Consider the following 21,179-nt stretch of genomic DNA (forward strand, 5'->3'; position numbering starts at 1 on the left):
TGGGCTATTATGAACAATGTTGTTATAAACATTTATGTACAAGTTTTTATGTGGACATGTGTTTTCATTCCTTTTGGGTATATACCTCAGAATAGAATTGCTAGTTCACTTGTTATGTATAGTTTGATCATTTAAGGAACTACCAGACTATTTTCCAGAGTGTCTGAACCATTTAACATTCCCACCAGCAATACACTAGGATTCCAATTTTTCCACATCCTTGCCAACATTTGTTATTTGACTTTTTGATCCTGGGTATTCTAGTAGGTGAAAAAGTAGTATATAATTATGGTTTTAATTTGCATTTCTCTGGTCACTAACGATCCTGAGCATCTTTCCATGTGCTTATCAGACAATCATGGGTAAAATAATGAACCTCAACCTAAACCTCATACCTTATACAAAAATTAACTTAATGAGTCTTAAAAATAAAATGTAAAACTATAAAAGTTTTAGAAAAAAAAAAAGAGAGAAAAATCAGTAGGATCTAGAGTTAGGCAAAGAGTTCTCAGGCTTGATAGATACCAAGATCACCATCTATACAAGGAAAAAGTTTAGAAATTGGACTTCATCAAAATTAAAAACTTCTGTTCCCTGAAAGTCTACCTGAGGAGTTGGAAAAGTCAAGCTACAGACTGGAAGAAAATATTTGTGAGCCACATATCTGCCAAAGGACTATTATCTAAAATATATTTTAAAAAACCTTCAGAATTCAGTAGTAAAAAACAAAGACGCCAATTAGGAAATGGGCAGAACACATTTCATTTTGTCAAAGGCTTTTTTCCTCATCAGCTGATATGATCATGGAATTTTTCCTCTTTCACTTATTGATATGGTGGATTACATTGATTGATATTCAAATGCTAACCAGTTTTACATACCTAGAATAAATCACTTGGTCCTGGTATATAATCATTGTTATGCATTTTGGATTTGGTTTGAACATACTTTGCTATGGATAATTTGCATTTAAATTCACAAGAGATACTGGTTTGTTGTTTTCTTTCTTTTTTCTTCCTTCCCTTCGCTCTCCTCCTCTCCCCTCCCCCCCTCCCCTCCCCTCCCCTTCCCTTTCTTCCACTGTATTTGTCTGGTTTTGGTATCAGGGTAATTCTAGCTTCATAAAATGTGTTGAGAAAATTTCCATCCTTGTTTCTGGGAGAGATTGTGTAGAATTGATATTAATTATTCTTTAGTCATTTATTTGGTAGAATTCTCTGGTGAAATTATCAAGGCTTGAAGATTTTATTTTTGGAAATTTTAAAATTATGAATTCAATTTCCTTAATAGTTACAGGGTTATTCAAATAATCTATTTCATATTACATGGATTATGTAGTTTGTGTTTTTCAAGGAATTGATACATTTCATCTAAGTTATGAAATTTGTATAGAGTTATTCATATTATTCCCTTATTACTCTTATGAGGTGTGCAGAGTCTGTAGTAATATCCCCATTTCATTCCAGATATTGGCAATTTGTGTCTTTTGGCTTTTTTCTTGCTAGAGTTTTGTCAGTTTTGTTGATCTTATCAAAGTACTAGCTTTTTTATTTTTTTACATTTTTCATCTCAGTTGTTTTTCTGTTTTTCATTTCATTGATTTCTTCTTAAATATTTATTATTTCCTTTCTTTTGCTGGTGTTGGGTTGATTTTTCTCCTTTAGTTTCCAGAAGTAGGAATCAGGTTATTGATTTGAGGCCTTTCCTTGTTATTATACTTATGTAAGCATCTAATGCTATGAATTTCCCTCTCAGTATTACTTTGGCTACATTCCATATATTTTGACATGTTGTGTTTTTGTTTTCATTCAGTTCTCCCAATTTTTAAAAAATTTTCTTTGAGACTTTCTCTTTGATTCATGGATTATTTAAGAGTGTGTTTAACTTTCACATGCTTAGAGACTTTCTTCATAATAGCAAATAAAAACTAAGGTATAAGGCCGGGCGCGGTGGCTCATGCCTGTAATCCTAGCACTCTGGGAGGCCAATGTAGGAGGATCACTTGAGGTCAGGAGTTTGAAACCAGCCTGAGCAAGAGTGAGACCCTCTATCTACTAAAGATAGAAAAATTATCCATTGTGGTAGTGCATGCCTGTAGTCCCAGCTACTCAGGAAGCTGAGGCAAGAGGATCACTTGAGCCCAGGAGTTTGAGGTTGCTGTGAGCTAGGCTGATGCCACGGCACTCTAGCCTGGGTGACAGGGCAAGACTCTAACTTAAATAAATAAATAAAATAAAATAAAGTAAAATATCAAAGCCTGTAAACAGGACCAATCATTACTTTTGTGCTTTTGGAAAACTGAGTAGCTTCATTTATTTTTTTAATGTTCCATAATGGTGTAAAGACTATAGGAACCATCCAGGGATGGGAAACCTGCAGCTGCCGGGCCGCATGTGGCCTTCTGGATCCTTGAGTGTGGCCTTTTGACTGAATCCAAATCCTTTTAATAAAGGGATTTGTTCTATGAAGTTTAGATTCTGTCAAGGGGCTGCACTTGGGGATCTGGAGGGCCACATGTGGCCTTGAGGCTGCACCCCCACAACGGTCTGAGACTTGTGATGTTTGAGGATATAGTTATTTGGCAGTTTTTGCATATTGTTATCTATTTGGGCTTTGAATCATTTTTTAAAGTCAGGAGCATATTATTTTCATAGCCTGTTTTATTTCTTGTCTCTAGGTCTGTCCAAAACACAGGTTAAGACATTCGGTGGTATATTTGGGAGGAGGACTTTACTTTTGTGGCTGTCTCATTCTCCACCAAAGCCTGTTAGGATTTCTTCTTGAGACTTTCAGCCACATTTATTACCAGCACTCTAATCTCGGAATTGAAAGCATCAGTAACCAAGCCAACGCCAATTATGTGGCTACATCCCTCCGAAGAGCCCCACAGTAACCAGGGCAACTCTGATTTAGCTTCATCGTGATGAATAATAAATGGCGAGGACACAGCCTCAGGCTGGGGCTGTTGGACACGGCTGGCTCTGAAGTCCTGTCTGCTGTTGCCTCCATCCCAATTTTCATTGTTGCCCAAAGGTGTGGCTTTTATTGTAATAATCATTGGTCTCTCTTGGCTTCATGAGAAATTTAGCATTTGACTGCTATTTGTACTTTGTCAAGATAACACAGAATTTTTCCCTTTGTTAGGAACATAACTGTTTTAATTCTTCATGTGCATTTGCCGTTATCATGAATAAAGAGATTTCACTGCAAAAGCAGCAATTTGAAAGTTGATTCCAAACCCTAAAGTTTCCTAGTAAAGAAAACATTCCTAGCAAAATAAAAATTGATATTTTTAAAGTAAGCCAGCAGTGATTCCATATAAATGTTTATCTGTCTCCTATGTGCATTCATTTATTCTTAGAGTCATTGCATTAATACATTTTTACAGAGGGAAAGCCTCATGTTTGGTGTGTTCTAAGTACGAGGGACACATAAGTGACAAGACAGACAAGTCCTGGCTTTGCTCCCTCCTTGTGTGCAGTTCAGGCGCTGAGAGATCCATGACAGAAAAGCACTTTAGGGGACGGTTTCAGGCAATAGGAAGTGCTATGAGGAAAGAAACAGGGAGGCGTGGCACAGGTGGCTTATCTGTGTACCTGGCACATGATCTGAGGCCTAAAGATGAAGTGGAAGTAGCTGAGGACAAAGCCTTGAGGTTAACTTGGAGAGTTTGGGGAACTGAAAGGAGGCCTCCTAGCAGGACCCTGTGGGTGGGGGCGCAGTGCAGGGCCTGTGATGCCCAGAACTCGCAGCATCAGCCCCGGCTGCATGCCAGGTTCCCAGGCCTCCCTCACCAGGTAGTCCAGCCTTGAGGCTACCCACCTCCGCTCAACTGTGCACCTGCCTGGGGGCCAGAGCAACGTGCTGCCCTCTAGTGGTTTTGCATCTGTGATTTCATGGCTAGGCCACTTTGTGAGCCTTTTCACTGTGTCTCAGAGCTCCAGCCACCTGTTAGATGATGCTTTTCTCATCCCTGTGGATAGACCCAGGTCGCAGTGGGTGGAAGTGATTCACTGCCTGCTTCCCACAGTTGCTCACTGAAATGTAAGAAGAACTGGAAGGTTCCCCATCATCCATGCCAGTGATGTGGACTCGGATGTTGTCTTCTAGCTTTCCTTGGGAGCCCCCCAAATGTCACTGTGTGTAGGTGTTTTTCTCCTGGGCTGGAGCCCTCCCATCTTCTGAGTATAGGGCTCAGGGACACAGCAGGGAGGGAGCTGGGGTGGGCAAGCTTCACGTCTTTCCTTACTCCTCTTGAGGGCTTCTCAGTCCGTGTCCGCTGCACCCTCTCCAGAGAGCACCTGCCTGCCTTCTGCCCGGACATCTGCAGGGTGCAGAGATGAGCCTCCCACTCCCCCCGCCCCACTGGCTGTGGGAGCTGGGGAGGGGCCCGAGGCCCGAGGCTCCAGGACAAGCCTCTCTGGTGATCTCTGCGTCCCCTACCCCTGGTAAGGGACACCACTGCAGCCAGGCCTGCCGGGTCCATGTTGTATTCATCAGGGCTTTAATGTCTGCGTGAAGTGTGATCTATGGAGGGAAAAAGTAATGACTGAAACTGTTTCTTAGATGTACAGCTCATTTTTAGGGGGTATTAGTGGCTCAACCGACACCCAGTTACACATAGCTGGTTCAACCCGTACGTTTGTGTCTGCATCCTCGGACCGCCCGCAGCGTGTCTGTAGAGGATTACAGAAGGAGCAAACTCACAGGACGGAAGTGACAGTGAGAGAGGGGTTCCCATGTGGAGGATGGAAAGCTGAGGGAGCAGGCGCCCCTCTTCACAGAGAGGAGGAAGCGGAGCCCCAGGGGCCCCCGAGGCCAAGCCAGGCACAGCTCGCGCCAGCCTGGAAGCCTGGACTCGAGGAAGCAACTCCCACCCAAGGCCCAGTGAGCCTGGACCTCAAAACTTTTCAAGAGAAGCTAGGAATCGAGATTTTTATGTTTTACTTTCAAACACTATGTGATCTTCCCCCCAAGAAAAGAAGAAAGTAAAACTAAAAACTCACTGTCCATTGGCCCGTGCGTGGCCGGTCAGCAACCCTGTCCAGCTTCTTCATTTGATATGTCCACCCCATTGAAACTGATCAACCGACAGCGATCTGTTAAGGGCCCACTAGGTGTCTAGTGCTGTGTTTGTGTTTTCGGTTTTCCCTAGAAACACACAACACTGCTGTGAGCAGTGTGTTCATGTAGAATCTCAGAAAGTCATGAGACTGCATCACGTGCTGTTATGTTAGAGACCAGAACACAGTTTTAAACTCATAGAAATGTTATTCTTTATTGGTTTATATTTCTGTTAAGTTCTAGGAAGGAGCAGTGCCAGCTGGCAGGCATCTGTCTGTGGGTAGAGTAATTCCCAGTGGGGCTGAGCAGGGGGGAGCCTGCGGCCCTGCGGGGGGTCCTTCTGCAGCTGGGGCACCGGGAGGGCCTCGTCCTGCACCTCTCACAGAACCTTCTCCCGAGCATCAGTGACGGGAGATGGGACTGGATGTTTGGGGTTTTTTCCTTTTATTTCATTATATTATGGGGGTACAAGTGTTAAGGTTACTTATATTGCCCATGTCCCCCTCCCCCCTCGAGTAAGAGCTTCAAGAATGTCCATCCCCCAAACGTTGCACATCTTACTCGTTGTGGTTGTATATACCCACCCTCTCGACACCTGATAAATGTTACTCCTGTATGTCCACTTAGGTGTTGACCCGTTAATACCAATTTGCTGGTGAGTACATGTGGTGCTGGTTTTTCCATTCTTGAGATACTTCACTTAGTAGAATGGGTTCCAGCTCTATCCAGGAATATACAAGAGGTGCTATACCACCATTGTTTCTTAAAGCTGAGTAGTATTCCATGGTATACATATACCACATTTTATTAATCCACTCATGAATTGATGGGCACTTGGGTTGTTTCCACAGCTTTGCAATTGTGAATTGTGCTTCTATAAACATTCAAGTATTGTTAGGGTTACATATATTGCCCCTGCCACCCCTTCCCTCCCCCCCGCCCTCCCCCACCGTCATGCCAGAGCTTCACGCGTGTCCAACCCCCAGGTGGCGCGCACCACACCCATTATGTAAGTATACACCCTTCCCCTCCCCCACACCACCCAATAAAAGTTTTGTTTTGTTTTCTTTTTTGGGGGGGGGCATTTTGGTTACCTCGTATATCTTTGCCCCTCCCTAAGAAGGGTTAGAGGTATTCCCTTCTCCCCCCCCCACTACAATGCTCGCCACATCCCTAGGATGTGGGTCTCTCCCCCTTCCCTGGTGAATACTACCACCATTTGAGGAATAGTTTTAATCGGTCAGTACCAATTTGATGGCGAGTGGATGTTCTTTTAAAATGAGAAGGAAGAGGAGGACAACACGGTCAACTCAGCGTTCTCACTTCCCTTCTTGGAGGGTAAATAGCTACACATTAGAACATGACGAGGCAGAGAAGTCATGCAGGAGAGAGCCCCATTACATTTTTTAAAACACTACTTCCCAAGTTAATTTGACTACAGAACCTCATTTAGGTTCTTTCCTATTTTTTGTTATTCCAAACACTGGAGCTGCAAACAGTCTTTCTTGGGTCTCTGTGGAAGAAAAGTGCTAAGTGCTTCTTGTTTTCCTGGTAACCGGCATAGTTCTCTTCAGCCCTTTCTCCATTTCCGCCAGCAGAGTAGAGCTCTACTTCGATCATGTGCTAATTGATGACATGTCGGAGCTGGGCCTGAAAGTGCAAGTCTACATGATTAACAAAAGAGTCTCGGAAAGAGATGAAGGTGCAGCAGGGCAGGAGGAATCTCTGTGTCAAGGAGGCATCTCTGTGCGCTCACGTGGTAGAGAGTTTCAAGAATAACAGTCTTGTTTTCCTGTTCAAGAGGGAGGCTTGTGTGAACATCCCTAACTTACCAACCTAGGCTGTCCTTGAAAGTGTCACTTGCATAAAAAGGTGTAAAAATTCCCAGGGCTGCAGAAATGGTTGCCATGTCCCGCGAAGATAAGCCTTCAGACAGAACTTACGATTCTGCCTTGGTGCTCTCACTTGACGACTGCCTCCCTGGCAGGAGTCCTGCTGGCACCGCACCCCACACTGCTTAGATTTATTCTCATCCTCCATCCTCCCCGCCCCTCCCCTGCACGCACGCGCCAGGATAGCACAGGGGCAACGAGAAACTAAAAGCCTGGGACTCAGATTTACTGTCTCACAAATAATTTGAGCATCTGTTACAGAGCAATGGATGAATTAGCAAACAGAATATGATGAAACAAAGACCAAACCAAAGGTGAAATACCTGATGATAGAAATGCAAAGCAGGTATGTTTTCTTCCCTAGAAAGCCAGGGGAGATGATACAGCTTAACTGTATGATTTATAGAATAAAAGCTATCATAAAAGTTCTATTTTCTAGACTTAGATAACTTTTTCCTTAAATGTTTTATACACACATACATACACAATACAAAACCCTAGATTCTCATCACATTTGGGATTTTTAAGGAGTCTCAAATTCCCTTAAAATATATAGGTAAAGAGAGAGAGAGAGAGAGAGACAGAGAGAGATAATAGATGTCTGTTTCCCGCTACCCTCCTGAGCCCGGGAGTTGGAGGCTGCAGTGAGCTATGATCCACCACCACACTCCAGCCCAGGTGACAGTGAGACCGTGTCTCTAAAAAAATAAAAATTAAAAAAACAGGATGGTGCTGCTCTTTGCCTCCATCAGCAACATGAATGCATTTCCTACACCAGGTGCCTGTGCGCTAATGTGCTTTAATTGCATGAAAAGTGAAATTCGGAAACAATTGATCAGTCTTAATGGCCAGGTTTCTTTGACAGCATAAAATATCATAATGAAAGCAAAGCAAGGGCAAAAAATATGTCAGTTTAAAGGTAGACATTTAAATTTTAATCAGTGTCAAAGGCATCAGAAGAACAGGCCTATAGGACATTTTATGCTCCTGGCTTCTCTGAATCCACATGTGCTGGCTGAAAGCTGGTTGCCGGCCTTGGGGCAGCCGAGCCTCCTGAGCTCCTGGGGGCACTGGAGCGGCTTGTGCAGACCCCTGAGCCCTGGTGGGGCTGTCCACCCACAGCTTCAGATGAGCACTAGAAGTTGGGCTGACAGCCAGGCCGCTGGCCTAAGGTGCAGCTCCCCTGGTCTACTGTCTCTCATCTCTACTCAGTCAAAGCTTTATCTTCCCATTTTCTCAGAACAGATTTGTACTGAAGAATTCCGAGGGAAGTGAGAAGTAGATCTGAGGTCACTGGACCGGGAAGCCGGGCCGTGCTGCAGGGGGGGCTGGTAGAGCAGCCTCACGCGTGGCCCAGGCCAGCAGACATCTATGGACCCCGCCTCGGCTCCTGGGCTGCCCAGATCCCCAGTCTGGGCCAGGGAGGGCCTCGGGGAACAGCCTGATGGTGGCTGATGAGTGGCCTTCCCATCAGGCGGAGGTTCCTAAGCCGGCTGCCTGTCCTGCAGCCACCCTGGCCAGTACTTCCTGTGCAGACCTGCAGGAGGGGTCCGAGAGGGGGTCAGGTGCACTCTGCAGCATATCACAGCGTCCTCATAGCACACCGTGACTCTCCATTAGCTTCACTGTGGAGTGGACGCAGATTTTTTTGTCGTTTTACTATAGAATAAATGAAGCCTCCCTCATTTATAGCAGTACTAAAAATGCAGACATCTGCCAAGTGAAAGAAGAAATATTTTGATTTTTACTCTTCTCATCATTATGTAGTAATTTGAATAACTGCATATTTTAGAGAAGAGCCTCTTCTATTACATTATCTGATCCTATGTGTGCTAGGTGTTAGGAGGAACACTTGATACCTGCATAGTCCACACCCATGCAGTGCACTCGAGGATATTCATTAATAACATTAGAAGCACAGTTATCTATCGAACATGTACTTAGGAAAGAGATCAACTGGGGTAACCAATGGTTAGAGAAGGATTTACCATGCCTTAAGTTGCAAGCCTGTCTTAAAAGGTACCCAGGATTTGTTGTAATAAGGTGTGGTAGCATGACCAACACAGAGACCGCTGCTTTGAAAGGGAGAGTTTAGTATTCACAGTTCCTAAGATGAGGGGGCTATGCCACACTATGCAAGGCCACACGGAGAGGCACCAGGGTTGGTGAGGAGGCAGAGGGATCTCAGAGAAAGCATGGACCAGAGCCTTTATTATGTGTTTTTGTGGGGAGAAATGGGTAGGCATGTTTGATCAGGCTTAGGATTGGCTAGTTTGCATAAGTTCGGTGAGCTGTGGGCTACAGGGGCGGTTCCTAGTTATCCAGTTCCTGGTGCTGGGGTGATTCAGAGCAGGGGAAATATTGGCTTAGTGCGTGAGAGTCAGACAAAGGAGCCAGTTGGGGTATGGGCTGTGGATTGTTTGCTTTGCATGTAAAAAGTGGGCTTGCAGACAAGTTGTTTATCTGTAGGAATTCACTGGCCCTGGGAGGGGCAGTCTCTCCAGGATTAGTAAGGCCCCAAGATGTGAAAGCATCATTAAAAAAAGAAGAAGAAAATAAAAAACTTACTACAAAACTTTCTTGAGGTCTTTAAAATCCAATGGAATTAAGCCAAATGACACTTTCGCATCTGCTTTTTAGTATCATAACTCTTCATGCATCGGTTCATTTCAGAGTCAGTTGTGAGCAGCCACCCTGTGCCAAGCCCTTGTTCTGGGCAGGCTGCATTCTAATGGGTGACAGCTGGGTACAGTGGGCCTGCAGGAGGACCAGTGCCCCGGGAGATGCACTAGGAGAGGAAAACTCACGTGGAGGGATACTCAGTCCCTCTTGGGAAGGCAGAGGAAGATGCTTGGGCTGAGTTTGGGCAGAAACCCATCTTTTGCCTGTTTTCTTCCCCTTGGGTAATGGCAATTGGGTGAGATAGGCACATTCCAGGTAGAAGAACCAGCACATGAGCAACCAAAATCAAAATGCAACTTTCTTTTGTGTTTCCCGCCATTCCTTGAAGGTCTCTTCATGGCTGGGTCTTGCTTTCCCTGGGAGAAACCAAGGCAGGTCCCGAGGTCCACTCAGTCTTAAGCAATAGACTGTCCCCTAGGGTATCTATTTATTATTTATTTTAATAATTCCTCCACATTAGCTCAGGCCTATCCAGAGAGAAGGCACATATCTGAAGTACGGATTTTTCACAAGTGAACAAATCCATGGAACCAACACCTAGAGCCAGAAACAAAACACGCCGGCATCCCCAGGTCCCTGTCATTCCTTCTGCCAGTCACTCACCCTCCCCACCGGCACCCAGTGTCCCAACTTCTCACAGCACAGGAGACTCTTTCTAGCTTTCACCTTCATATAAATAGAATCGTATACCCTATTGTTTCTTGCTCCTTTCATTCAACAGGTTTGTTAGATGAATTCATATTATTGTGAGTATCTCTAGCTTCTTGTTTTCCATCATGTGACTCCATCATGGTCTGTTTGCCCATTCTTTTGCTAGACACTGGGTAGCTCCAGTGTGAGGCTATTGTGGATGGTGCTGGCGTGGATATTTCAGTGCATCGCTTCTGATGAACATACCTGGATATGAAATTTCTGGGTTATAGGGTACACATGTTTAGCTTTTGTAGATACTGCCAAATACTATTTTCCAAAATTATTTGTATTTAATTTTCACTCCCACCAGGGGTGTATGCGAGTTCCATTTACCAAAGAATCTGACATCTGTAGTATGCTGCTGCCTCCCCCAAACCTTGGCTGTGACTTCCTACAGGAGCCAGAGGAGAGATTTGCTTCCCCAGCTGCTAGGTAGAGACTTGAGAACAGAGTGCAGAGCCTCCTTACACACCAGCATTTCTAAATCCTTTCAAAGTAAACCATACATGTTTAAGGAATAAAATAATTCCCTTTTATAATAATAAACATCAACATTTTATGACATCCTTACGTACATTTGGTCAGAGGCATTTTATTTTGCTTTATTTTTGGCTGTAACTACTTATAGGTAGCAGGAGTGGCAAGTAGGTTTCACTTAGTGTGCCAGCTCCCTTTGTCTGGCAGTAAGTGCTGAGAACATGTGTTGAGTAGGATTCTGAGGCTGGATGTGGACTTTGGAGAAAAAGTGAAAGCTGAGTTTGCCTCCAGCAAAAGAGGGGGAAATGGTGGGATGTCTGTTCTGTTTGTCATCCTTTGTGGGGGACATAAGAATAAGTCTAAAATCTCAAATATTCTGGCATCTAGAGGCCCCCAGGAGAGAAGTAGGCCAGGAAGTACCAGTGTGGTGAGCTGTGCCACTGGCTTGTCAGGGAAGCTGGTTTAATGCCAGTGACGACGGCATCCTCGAGCCCAGTGGGGAGGCTGGGGTGATCCCTCAGTGACGTACCAGCCCACGTGCCTGAGCCCATTGTGCAGGCCAGGGTAACCCCCCAGTGACGGGCTGGCTTCATCCCCTCGCCTGCTGGGGACAGGACCTATTGCCTCTCCAGGAACAAACAAGTGCCCTAGTCCCCAGTGCCTCTGGAGTAAGGAAGAGCCGGAGGGGACAGGCAAGGGGTCCACTCCCATCCAACCCAGAGAGCGCCTCTTGTGCTGACCTTGCAGTCACACTGGGGAGACTGGTGAAGGTGCATTTCATTGGTTTCAAACTTTCTGTGTTGATGACACACTTGTGAATATAAAACATTTGGGCAGAACATAGAAGGGATTAAAACCCTCAAAACTAAATGCCTGTAATAATCACAACGTTATGATGATTTCTTTTTTAAAACATCTTTATTGAGATATAATTCACATACCATACAACTCACCCACTTAAGGTACAATTCAATAGTTTTTAACAACCATCACCACAATCGATTTTAGGACACGCTGATCACCTCAAAAAGAAACCCTGTACCCTTCATGCATCACCTCTTTATTCCCCCATTGTCCCTTTCCCCCAGCCCCAAACAACCACTGAGCTACTTTCTGTCTCTGTGTATTTTCCCATTCTGGACATTGGATGGAGTCATGCAATATGTGGTCTTTTGTATCTGGCTTCTTGCCCTTAACACAATGTCTTCAGGGTCCATCTATGTTGCAGCCTGATTGCTGGACTTTCAGGGTTCTTTCCAGTGTCATTCGGTGTCTTGAGCATCACCAAGATAAGGGTTATTACTTTGGTCTGATGGTTTGTGTCTCCCCAAAATCCATATGTTGAAATCCTAGCACCCAATGTGATGGTATTAAGAGGTGGGACCTTTGGGGGATGATTAGGTCATGAGAGTGGAGCCCTCATGAATGGGATTAGTGTCCTTATGAAAGAGACCCCAGAGAGCTTGCTCACTGCTTCTGCCAGGTGAGGACACAGTGACCCATCTATGGACCAGGAAGTGGGCCCTCACTATACAGAATTTGCTGGCTCCTTGATCCTGGACATCCCAGCCTCCAGAACTGAGAAATTAATGTCTATTATTTAAAAGGCACCCACTTTACAATATTTTGTCACAGTATCCCAAACTAAGGCAGTTGTCTAGTCCTGAGTCAGTAGGGCTGGCATTTGGGAGCCCTCTCCTGCCATCAGCAGGGACACTGCAGGACAGGGGGTCACTCAGATCAAGCAGGGCTGGGCCTGCATGATGCAAGTGAGACACTCACCTCTGGAGCAAAATTTAAGGTGGCTCATTTTTAGACAAAGAAACCAAAAATTATAGGGTTAGGCAGGAAGCCACAGATTACTGAGAATGTCTTTTTGTTTGTTTGTTTGTTTGTTTTTGTTTTTTAAGACAGGGTCTCTTTTTGTCACCCTGGCTGTAGTGCAGTGGTGTCACCATAGCTCACTGTAACCTCAAACTCCTGGGCTCAAGCAACTCTCCCACCTTAGCCTCCTGAGTAGCTGGGACTATAAGCACATGCCACCATGCCCAGCTAGTTTTTCTATTTTTTGTAGAGACAGGGTCTCAGTTTGTTGCTCAGGCTTGTTTTGAACTGCTGGCCTAAAGCGATCCTCCTGCCTCAGCATCCCGAAGTGCTAGGATTACAGGTGTGAGACATCACTCCTGGCTTGAGAATGTTTCTTAAAGTGGTGGATTCCTAGAAGAATTCAAAAAATAGGGTCTACCTGTATGCATCAAAGGACACAATCAACAGAGTGAAAAGGCAACTTATGGAATGGCAGAAACTATTTACTAATTATATATCTGATAAGGGATTAATATCCAGAATATCTAAAGAACTCTTATACCTCAACAACAAGAAGACAAACAACCCAATTAAAAAATGGGTGAAGGACTTGAATAAATACTTCTCCAAAGAAGATATACAAATGACTAACAAACATATGAAAACATGCTTAACATCACTAATCATTAGGGAAATCCAAATCCAAACCACAGTGAGATACCAACTTACATCTCTTTGAATGGCTATGATTAAAAAAAAAAAACAACAACAGAAAATAATAAGTGTTGGTGAGGATATGGAGAAATTAGAACCCTTGTGCGCTGTAGTGGGAATGTAAAATGGGACACGCCTGTGGAAAATGACATGACATTTTCTGAAAAATTGAACATACAATGACCATATGACCTAGCAATTCCATTTCTGAGTATATACCCTAAAGAACTGAAAGTAGAAACTCAAAGAGATATTTGTACGTCCATGTTCATAGCAGCATTATTCACAATAGCTAAAAGGTAGAAGCAACCCAAGTGTCTATCTACAAATGAATGGATCAACAAAATGTGGTGTACACACATGCTGGAATATTACTAAGCCTTAAAAAGGAAGGAAATTCTAACACATGCCACAACATAGGTGGATCTTGAGCACATTATGCTAAGTGAAATAAGCCAGTCACAAAAGAACAAACCCTATAACCCTGTATGATTCCACTTATATAAGGTACCTAGAGTGGTCAAGTTCATAGAGACAAAAAGTAGAATGCTGGTGGCCAGGGGCTGGGGGAAGAGGGAATAGGTAGTTATTATTGAATGAGTACAGTTTGAGTTTGGGGAGATGAGTTCTGGAGATGGGTGGTGGTGATGGTTACACCGCGAATGTACTTACTGCCGCAGAACTGTACACTTACAAATGCTTAAGATGGTAAATTATATATTATGTATATTTTACCATAATTAAAAAATTAGGGTCCAGTTTCTACAAACTTATTCTTTAATTAAAATGATAACAATAATAACACCAACAAATAACAATTTTGGTGTTTCGTATTTTTACTTCCATGACCTCATCTAATCCTCACTGGGGCCCCAGAAACCTGAAGCCCAGAGAGGTTGCATAACTTGTCCTGGCAGTCAGGACTCTGAGCATTCTGACTCTGTCCCTTATGCTGCCCTGCCTCCTTGTCCCAATGGGCTCGTCACATTCAAGGATGCTCACCTTGGTCTGCCCACTGTGGATTCCTTGCTCAGACTCGTCCCAGCCTCTCTCCACTGCGCTCTGCCTGCTCCACTGGCAGGCTCGGCCTTCCCACACCATCCTCCTTTTGGGAGTGTCTGAAGGTCACATACCCATCTCATTTGTGCTTCTATTAGAGAATCCGTGGGGGCATCCCTCTCTTTTTGTTGCATAAGCCCTTTCTACTCCCGACAGGCTGATAGACTATAAATAAGGGGAGCAGACTAGCTTGTAAGTGCTGCAAAGAGATTCTTGAGAAATGACTGTGGCTTCATTTGCAAAGCTCTGCGGTGTCGTTCCCAGTGACCCGGACACTGAGGGGCACTCTTGAAATAAATCTGTCAGCCACTTGCACACCCAGATGTCGAGGTCAGGGAACTAATCAGGAGGTTTTCAGAATTTTTCTTAGAATTAATCACAAACTCAGTGAAATAACTGATGGAAAAGATTTATTTGGATGTCTATTCCCCGAGGTCACTGAAGGGTTATTTTATGTGATAAACTGTGCTTTGCAGCCAAGCCCATTTCCCTCTCTTTTCCCTGGATGAGCCTTCACTGAGGAAAGTGTATTGCCACTGATGTTAGCTACTTCAGTCTTAATGGCAAGCCTGGAGATGTGATCACATGAAATAATTCCCTGCATGTTTTTGAGATGGGGGACAACAAACTATATCAGGAAAGCCAGACTTCTGTCCTGTTCATGACAGCAAAGGGAAATGGTTGAAGCCAAAAAGGAGATATTGATCAAAGGGTACAAAATCTTAGTTAGACAGGAGGAATAAGCTTTAGTGATCTATTGCGCAGAATAGTGAATGTAATAAATAATAATGCATTGTATATTTCAAAATTGTTAACAGTAGATTTCAAATATTTTCATCACGCACACACAAAAAGATAAACGTGTGAGGTGATAGATTTGTTACTTAGCTTGATTGAATCATTCCACGGTGTGAATATTATCAAAACATTATATTGTGCCCCACAAATATATAGCATATACAGTTATTTGTCATTTAAGAATGAAATTTGTGAAGATAAAGAAAAGCAAAATTAACTCAAACCAAGCAGATGGAAGGAAATCATAAATTTAAGAGAAAAAAATCAATGAAATGAAAACAGAAAAACAAATGAGAAAAACCTAAGAAAAAGGGAGCTGGTACTTTGCAAGATCAACAAAATTGACATAACTATAGCAAGAAAAAAAAACCTTAGAAGATATGAATTGCCAGTATCTGGAATGAAACAGGGATATTACTACAGATACTGCAGACATCAAAAAGGAAATAAGGGACTAATATGAAGAGCTCTACACAAATAAATTTAACAACTTAAATGAAATGGATCAATTTCTTGAAAAACAAATGATCATAATTCATGAAATAGATAATTTGAATAGCCTACAACTATTAAGGAAATTGAATTCATAGTTTTAAAACTTTCAAAAACAAAATCTCCAGGCACAGGTGGTCTACCAAACATTTAAAGAATTAACAGTTTCTACACATTCTCTTTCAGAAAATGGAAGAGAAGCAAACATTTCCTGGATTTTTTTGTTTTGGGTTTTTTTGTTTGTTTGTTTGTTTTTTTGAAATAGGTCTCATTTTGTCACCTGGGCTAGAGTGCAGTGGTATCATCATAGTGCACTGCAACCTAAACTCCTGGGCTCCAGTGATCCTCCTGCCTCAGCCTCCCAAGTAGCTGGGACATACCACTATGCCCAGCTAATTTTTTCTACTTTTTGTAGAAACAGAGTCTCACTTTTGCTCAGGCTGGTCTCAAACTCCTGGTCTCAAGCATTCCTCCCACCTCAGCCTGGTAGAGTGCTAGGATTACAGGCATGAGCCACTGTGCCTGGCCCCCCAATTGATTTTTATGAAAGTAGTATTATCATGCTACCAAAACCAGACAAAGACACTATAGAAAAAAAAAAAAAAACTACATACCAATATCTCTCATTAATATAGATGCAAAAAAGCCCTTAACAAAATAATAGCAAATGGAACTCAACATATATAAAAAGAATTACACATCATTACCAAGAGGGGTTTATTCCAGGGATGCAAGACTGACAGGTTCAATATTCAAAAATCAATCATTTTAATCTACCATATTAATAGGCTAAAGAAGAAATATCACATGGTTGTATCAATTGATGCATAAAAAGCATTTGACAATATTGAACACCCGTTCATAATTGGAAAAAAAGAACTCAGAAAAATAGGCATAGAGAACTTCCTCAATTTGAAAAACATCATCTACAAAAAACCTGCCTAACATACTTAACGGTGAAACTGAATGCTTTCCCCTAAGATCAGGAGCAAAGCAAGCATGCTCATTCTCACCACTCATTCAACATAGACTATGGTGCTGGAAGGTCAAGCCAAAGTATTTATAGTAAGGGAAGAAAAAGAAAAGAAAAGAAAAGGCATACAAATCAGAAAGGAAGAAAAAAACTAAGCCTATTTGTGGATAACATATGCATCTTTGTAGAAAATCCCAAGGAATCTTAAAAACAAATCTCCTGGAATTAATGAGTTCAGCAAGGTTGCAGGATACAAGATAAACATACAAAATTCAACTGTATTTCTCTATATTAGCAATGAGCATAGGGATAGTGAAATTAAAAATATAGTATCAGTTATAATCAACCAAAAAATACATGGATGTAAGTCTAATAAAACACAGGACTTATACACTGAAAAGTATATAACAACGATGAAATAAATCAGATCTAAATAAATGGAGAGATGTACTGTGTTCATGAATTGGAAGAGTCAACATAGTAAAGATGTTAATTCTCCCCAAATTAATATACAGATTAGATGCAATTCCTATCAAAATCCCAGCAAGATGTTTTTGGTAGACATAGGCAATCTTATTCTAAAATATATATGGAAAGGCAAAGACATAATTTGGAAAAAGAAGAATAAAATGGGGGGAATCAGTCCATTCGATTTCCAAGCTTATCATCACAGCAATCAAGATTTTGTGGTTGATGGAGAGACAGATCCATTGAACAGAAGAGAGAGCACAGAAACAGACCCACAGAAATGTGTCCAGCTTATTTTTGACAAAGATCAAAGCAATTCAATGGAGAAAAGGTAGCTTTTTAAAACAAATGTTGGAGCAGTTGGACATTAATAGAAAGAAAGAAAGAAAGAAAGAAAGAAAGAAAGAAAGAAAGAGAGAGAGAGAGAGAGAGAGAGAGAGAGAGAGAGAGAGAGAGAGAGAGAGAGAGAGAGAGAAAGAAAGAAAGAAAGAAAGAAAGAAAGAAAGAAAGAAAGAAAGAAAGAAAGAAAGGAAAGAAAGAAAGAAAGAAAGAAAGAAAGAAAGAAAGAAAGAAAGAAAGAAAGAAAGAAAGAAAGAAAGAAAGAAAAGTCAACCTCATCCTAAGTTCATATCTTATATAAAAATTAACTGGAAATGGATCATAAAATTAAGTATAAAAATAAAACTCTAAAACATTTAGGAAAAATATAGCAGAAAATCTATAGGACCTAGGGCTAGGCAAAGAGTTCTTGATAAACACCCAAAGTGTAAGGGCAAAAATTTGTAAGTTGGACTTGCATCAAAATTTAAAACTTTTGCTCTACATATGACCCTATTACGAGGATGAAAATATAAACTATGGAGTGTGAGAAGATATTTGCAAGCCACATATTCAACAAAACCATGTACTATGGACAATTCATCTTTTATTCTGAAGTTAAAATCATTTTATTTTATTGTTTGTTTAGTGTTCCATGTCTCTCTTTCTAATTTACCCTCAAACTCCTCAAGAGAGTTGAAAATCTCCTCTGAATATGATCCTACCCATCAGGTGTTCTGTCAGTTATATTTTCTTCCTAGAAACAGTTCCACTGAGCCTCTGTCTCCTGTTTCCATCTGGACTAGTCAACCTGTAGGCAGTCTGTGTGTTTGCCATGCTAAGACATCCTTTCCCCATTATCTTAGAATTCTCTCACTTTCCTGTATTAGACCATTTCTTCTCTTTTTTTCTTGGCTTCGTCTCTCAATTTGGGGAAGTACCTCTTTGAGTACTTTCCTGGCTAAAATAAAAAGACTGAATCTCCAAAGCATAAGCCAGGATTTGGAGCAATGGGGACCATATACCCATTGCTAGTGGGCATACAAATAGGCACAACCACTTTGGAAAATGCTTATGCATTTCCTACTAAAGTTGAAGATCCTAAGGAACCCAGCAGCTCCATTTAATAGGTATTTTATACCCAAAAGAAATGTGCATGCATATGCACCAAGAGACAATCCAGAATATGTTTGCTCTGTGCACTTTTTGTGTATGTATGTTATGTTTCACAATGTGAATGGTTAAGAAAATGGGCAAAGATAACAACAGGCCCTTCCCCCCAAATTAGATATTCTTTGATTACTCACCACATGAACATAAATGTGTAAGTCCAACATTACCAAGCAATGCGAGGGTATGGATCAGCTTGAACTTTCATACCCCATTGGCACGAGTATAATTTGTTTCAAAACAATCTTGCCTTACCTAGTAATGTGTGTGCACGTACCACAGGGCAGAACAGTTCGTGCTCTGTGGGTCTCCCTCTGGGCCCAGTGTTGGGGGCTGGCAGCTCCATGGTGCCTGTTCTTCTCTTGCTGAAGGTCAGAAGCTCTGGGGAAAGGGTGCTTGAAGCCTGTAAGGTCTAGATTCAGAACAAGCTGTCACCTGTACCCATATTCTGCTGGTGGAAGCTAGTCACAAAGCCCACCTGACATGGAGAGGGCCTGGCGGGGGCTGAGTCTCCAGTAGCCTGGGAAAGTGAAAGCTGAGCCACTTGAATGAACACCTTTGCATTTCTTGGCTCTGTGTATTTAAGAATGGCAGACATTGGTACATAGAGATTTTATAGCATCACCTTTGGCAATACCTTGTGCAATGAAAAATCATTTGTTACAGTCATAGATCGCCAATATTTGTCTGAAAAATATTAGCACTTTGAGTTAGCTGATGTAAAAGAAATTATTCTTTATTGAAAAGTAGGGTATCTCCTTGTTTAAGAAAAGTAATTTGTTTCATGTTAGGTGTTATTTTGAATTAAATTGTATAGATTTTACAAATTTTCTTTTTTTAGTTATTTTACATCTAGGACTTACTTATTTATTTTTAGAGATGGGGTCTCATTATGTTGTCCAGGTTGATCTCGAACTCCTGGGCTGTAGTAATTTCCTGCCTCAGCCTCCCAAGTAGCTGGGACTACAGGCAGCATGCCACCATACCGCTAAGACTTTTATTTTTTTTTAAATGCACTTTCCCTTCAAGCATTGGGAACCCTGTTCTCTCCTCTTGTCATTGAGATGCTCATGTTTTCTCTTTGTCTAATGCTGCTTTTTTAAATACTTGAAATGCATTTCTTTCTTTCCATGGTTTTTAATTTTCCAAGCTGTTTTTATTCATTCAGCATTTATTGAACACATGCAACTTATGGGCACTGTCAACATTGTGATGATAAGATGTAATTGTAGCTGATAAAATAAGTCCCCAGTAGCAATGGGGGGAGGAAACCAGACAAAGCCTCAAGGATGAAGCTAGGGTCTGGATGGATGAGCAGGAGTGTCCTAAACCATGAAGTAAGACAGGAAATTTCTGACCACAGGAGGAGAAAGGGCTGAGGCACAGAGCTATGGCATGTCTCCAGCATAAATCAATATGAGTGACCTTCAGTTTATTGACTTTAAACTCATTCTGTAATCCCTCTGCAGTTTTCTGTAATTGACCCCTTAGGTTTGTTCAAATGTACTTTTTCTTGTTTTATTCCTTGCTTACAAAATAGGAATTTGAAGTAATTCCTGATGGTGTCCTTCATGGCCTGGGTCAATGGAAATCGTTTTTGCTTCATTACTTAAAGATAACTGAAGGAGGATGCTTTGAACTGAGCCATTTTCGTGTGTTCTTAATTGTGTCACTCAAGCCGACTGTCGTGTTAACAGTGAGGTCTGTCTGTGTTCCTCTGTCCAGATCAAGTTTGACAGTGTGGAGGTGTGCGTCTGCTGTGAGCTGCAGCACCAGTCGACCGGCTGCAGCAACCTCGGGGAGACGCTGAAGCTGAACCCGCTGCAGGAGAACTGCAACGCCGTGAGGCTGACCCTGAAGGTGACCCCGCCGGGCGCTGCCTGTGCATGCATTCCATCCCATGCCTTGCACACGTTTTAGGAAGGCTTATTAACATACAGATTCCTTTCAGCTCTTAATTTGTTGAGGTAATTTCAATGCAAGAGGGAATATCTTTCCAGAGAACATTTTAAAGGATTATAGATTTTCATTTTGAAGGTGTTACCTTCTGAATCTTGTTTTCCATTTTTACCATTTCATTGTCCTACCTCTGACATATGCAAAAGAGGAAATGAACGGTTGGAAGAGGGCTTTACAAATGATGATGTGATGCTTTCTATTGCTTTTCTGACATTTTTGGCTATTATACCATGAGGGAACAGATAAGTATTTATTTTACTTTTTAAAAGATATTTGGAGAAAAATATTTTCCAGTCTCCCATGACAGTATATTATCATGTGTAGTACCTGATCCTTAAAAAAATGACATGGGAAAATCATTTATATTATTCCTTTTTTTTTCTTCCAACAACTGTTCAATTCTAAAAACCAAAATTGGTTGCTTAATAATACATATGAACAATGAACCCAATTCTTCTCTTTCCCTTGAATGAAACTATGCCAGAACTTTCTGAAAAAATGTATCATGGTCAAAGGAACTCTTGGTTGGTGGTAAAATTGTATTTGCACTATGCAGGGAGCTCTAGCACGTGTCTAGGGAACATAGTATGGAGGGAACAAAGTATGGAGGCTAC

The 21,179-nt window shown here is 42.0% G+C and overlaps 1 protein-coding gene across 1 annotated transcript in view; it reads left to right on the top strand.

Moving 5' to 3' along the window:
- Positions 1-21,179, top strand: part of ENTREP2 (endosomal transmembrane epsin interactor 2) — a 349,185-nt gene that overhangs the window by 268,054 nt on the left and 59,952 nt on the right. Inside the window, exon 4 of the mRNA XM_012764608.3 lies at positions 20,332-20,466. Coding sequence (XP_012620062.3) covers positions 20,332-20,466 — 135 coding nt within the window. The remainder of the gene's footprint in view (positions 1-20,331; positions 20,467-21,179) is intronic.

Source organism: Microcebus murinus, chromosome 7 (genome assembly GCF_040939455.1).
Source record: "Microcebus murinus isolate Inina chromosome 7, M.murinus_Inina_mat1.0, whole genome shotgun sequence".
NCBI lineage: Eukaryota > Metazoa > Chordata > Mammalia > Primates > Cheirogaleidae > Microcebus > Microcebus murinus.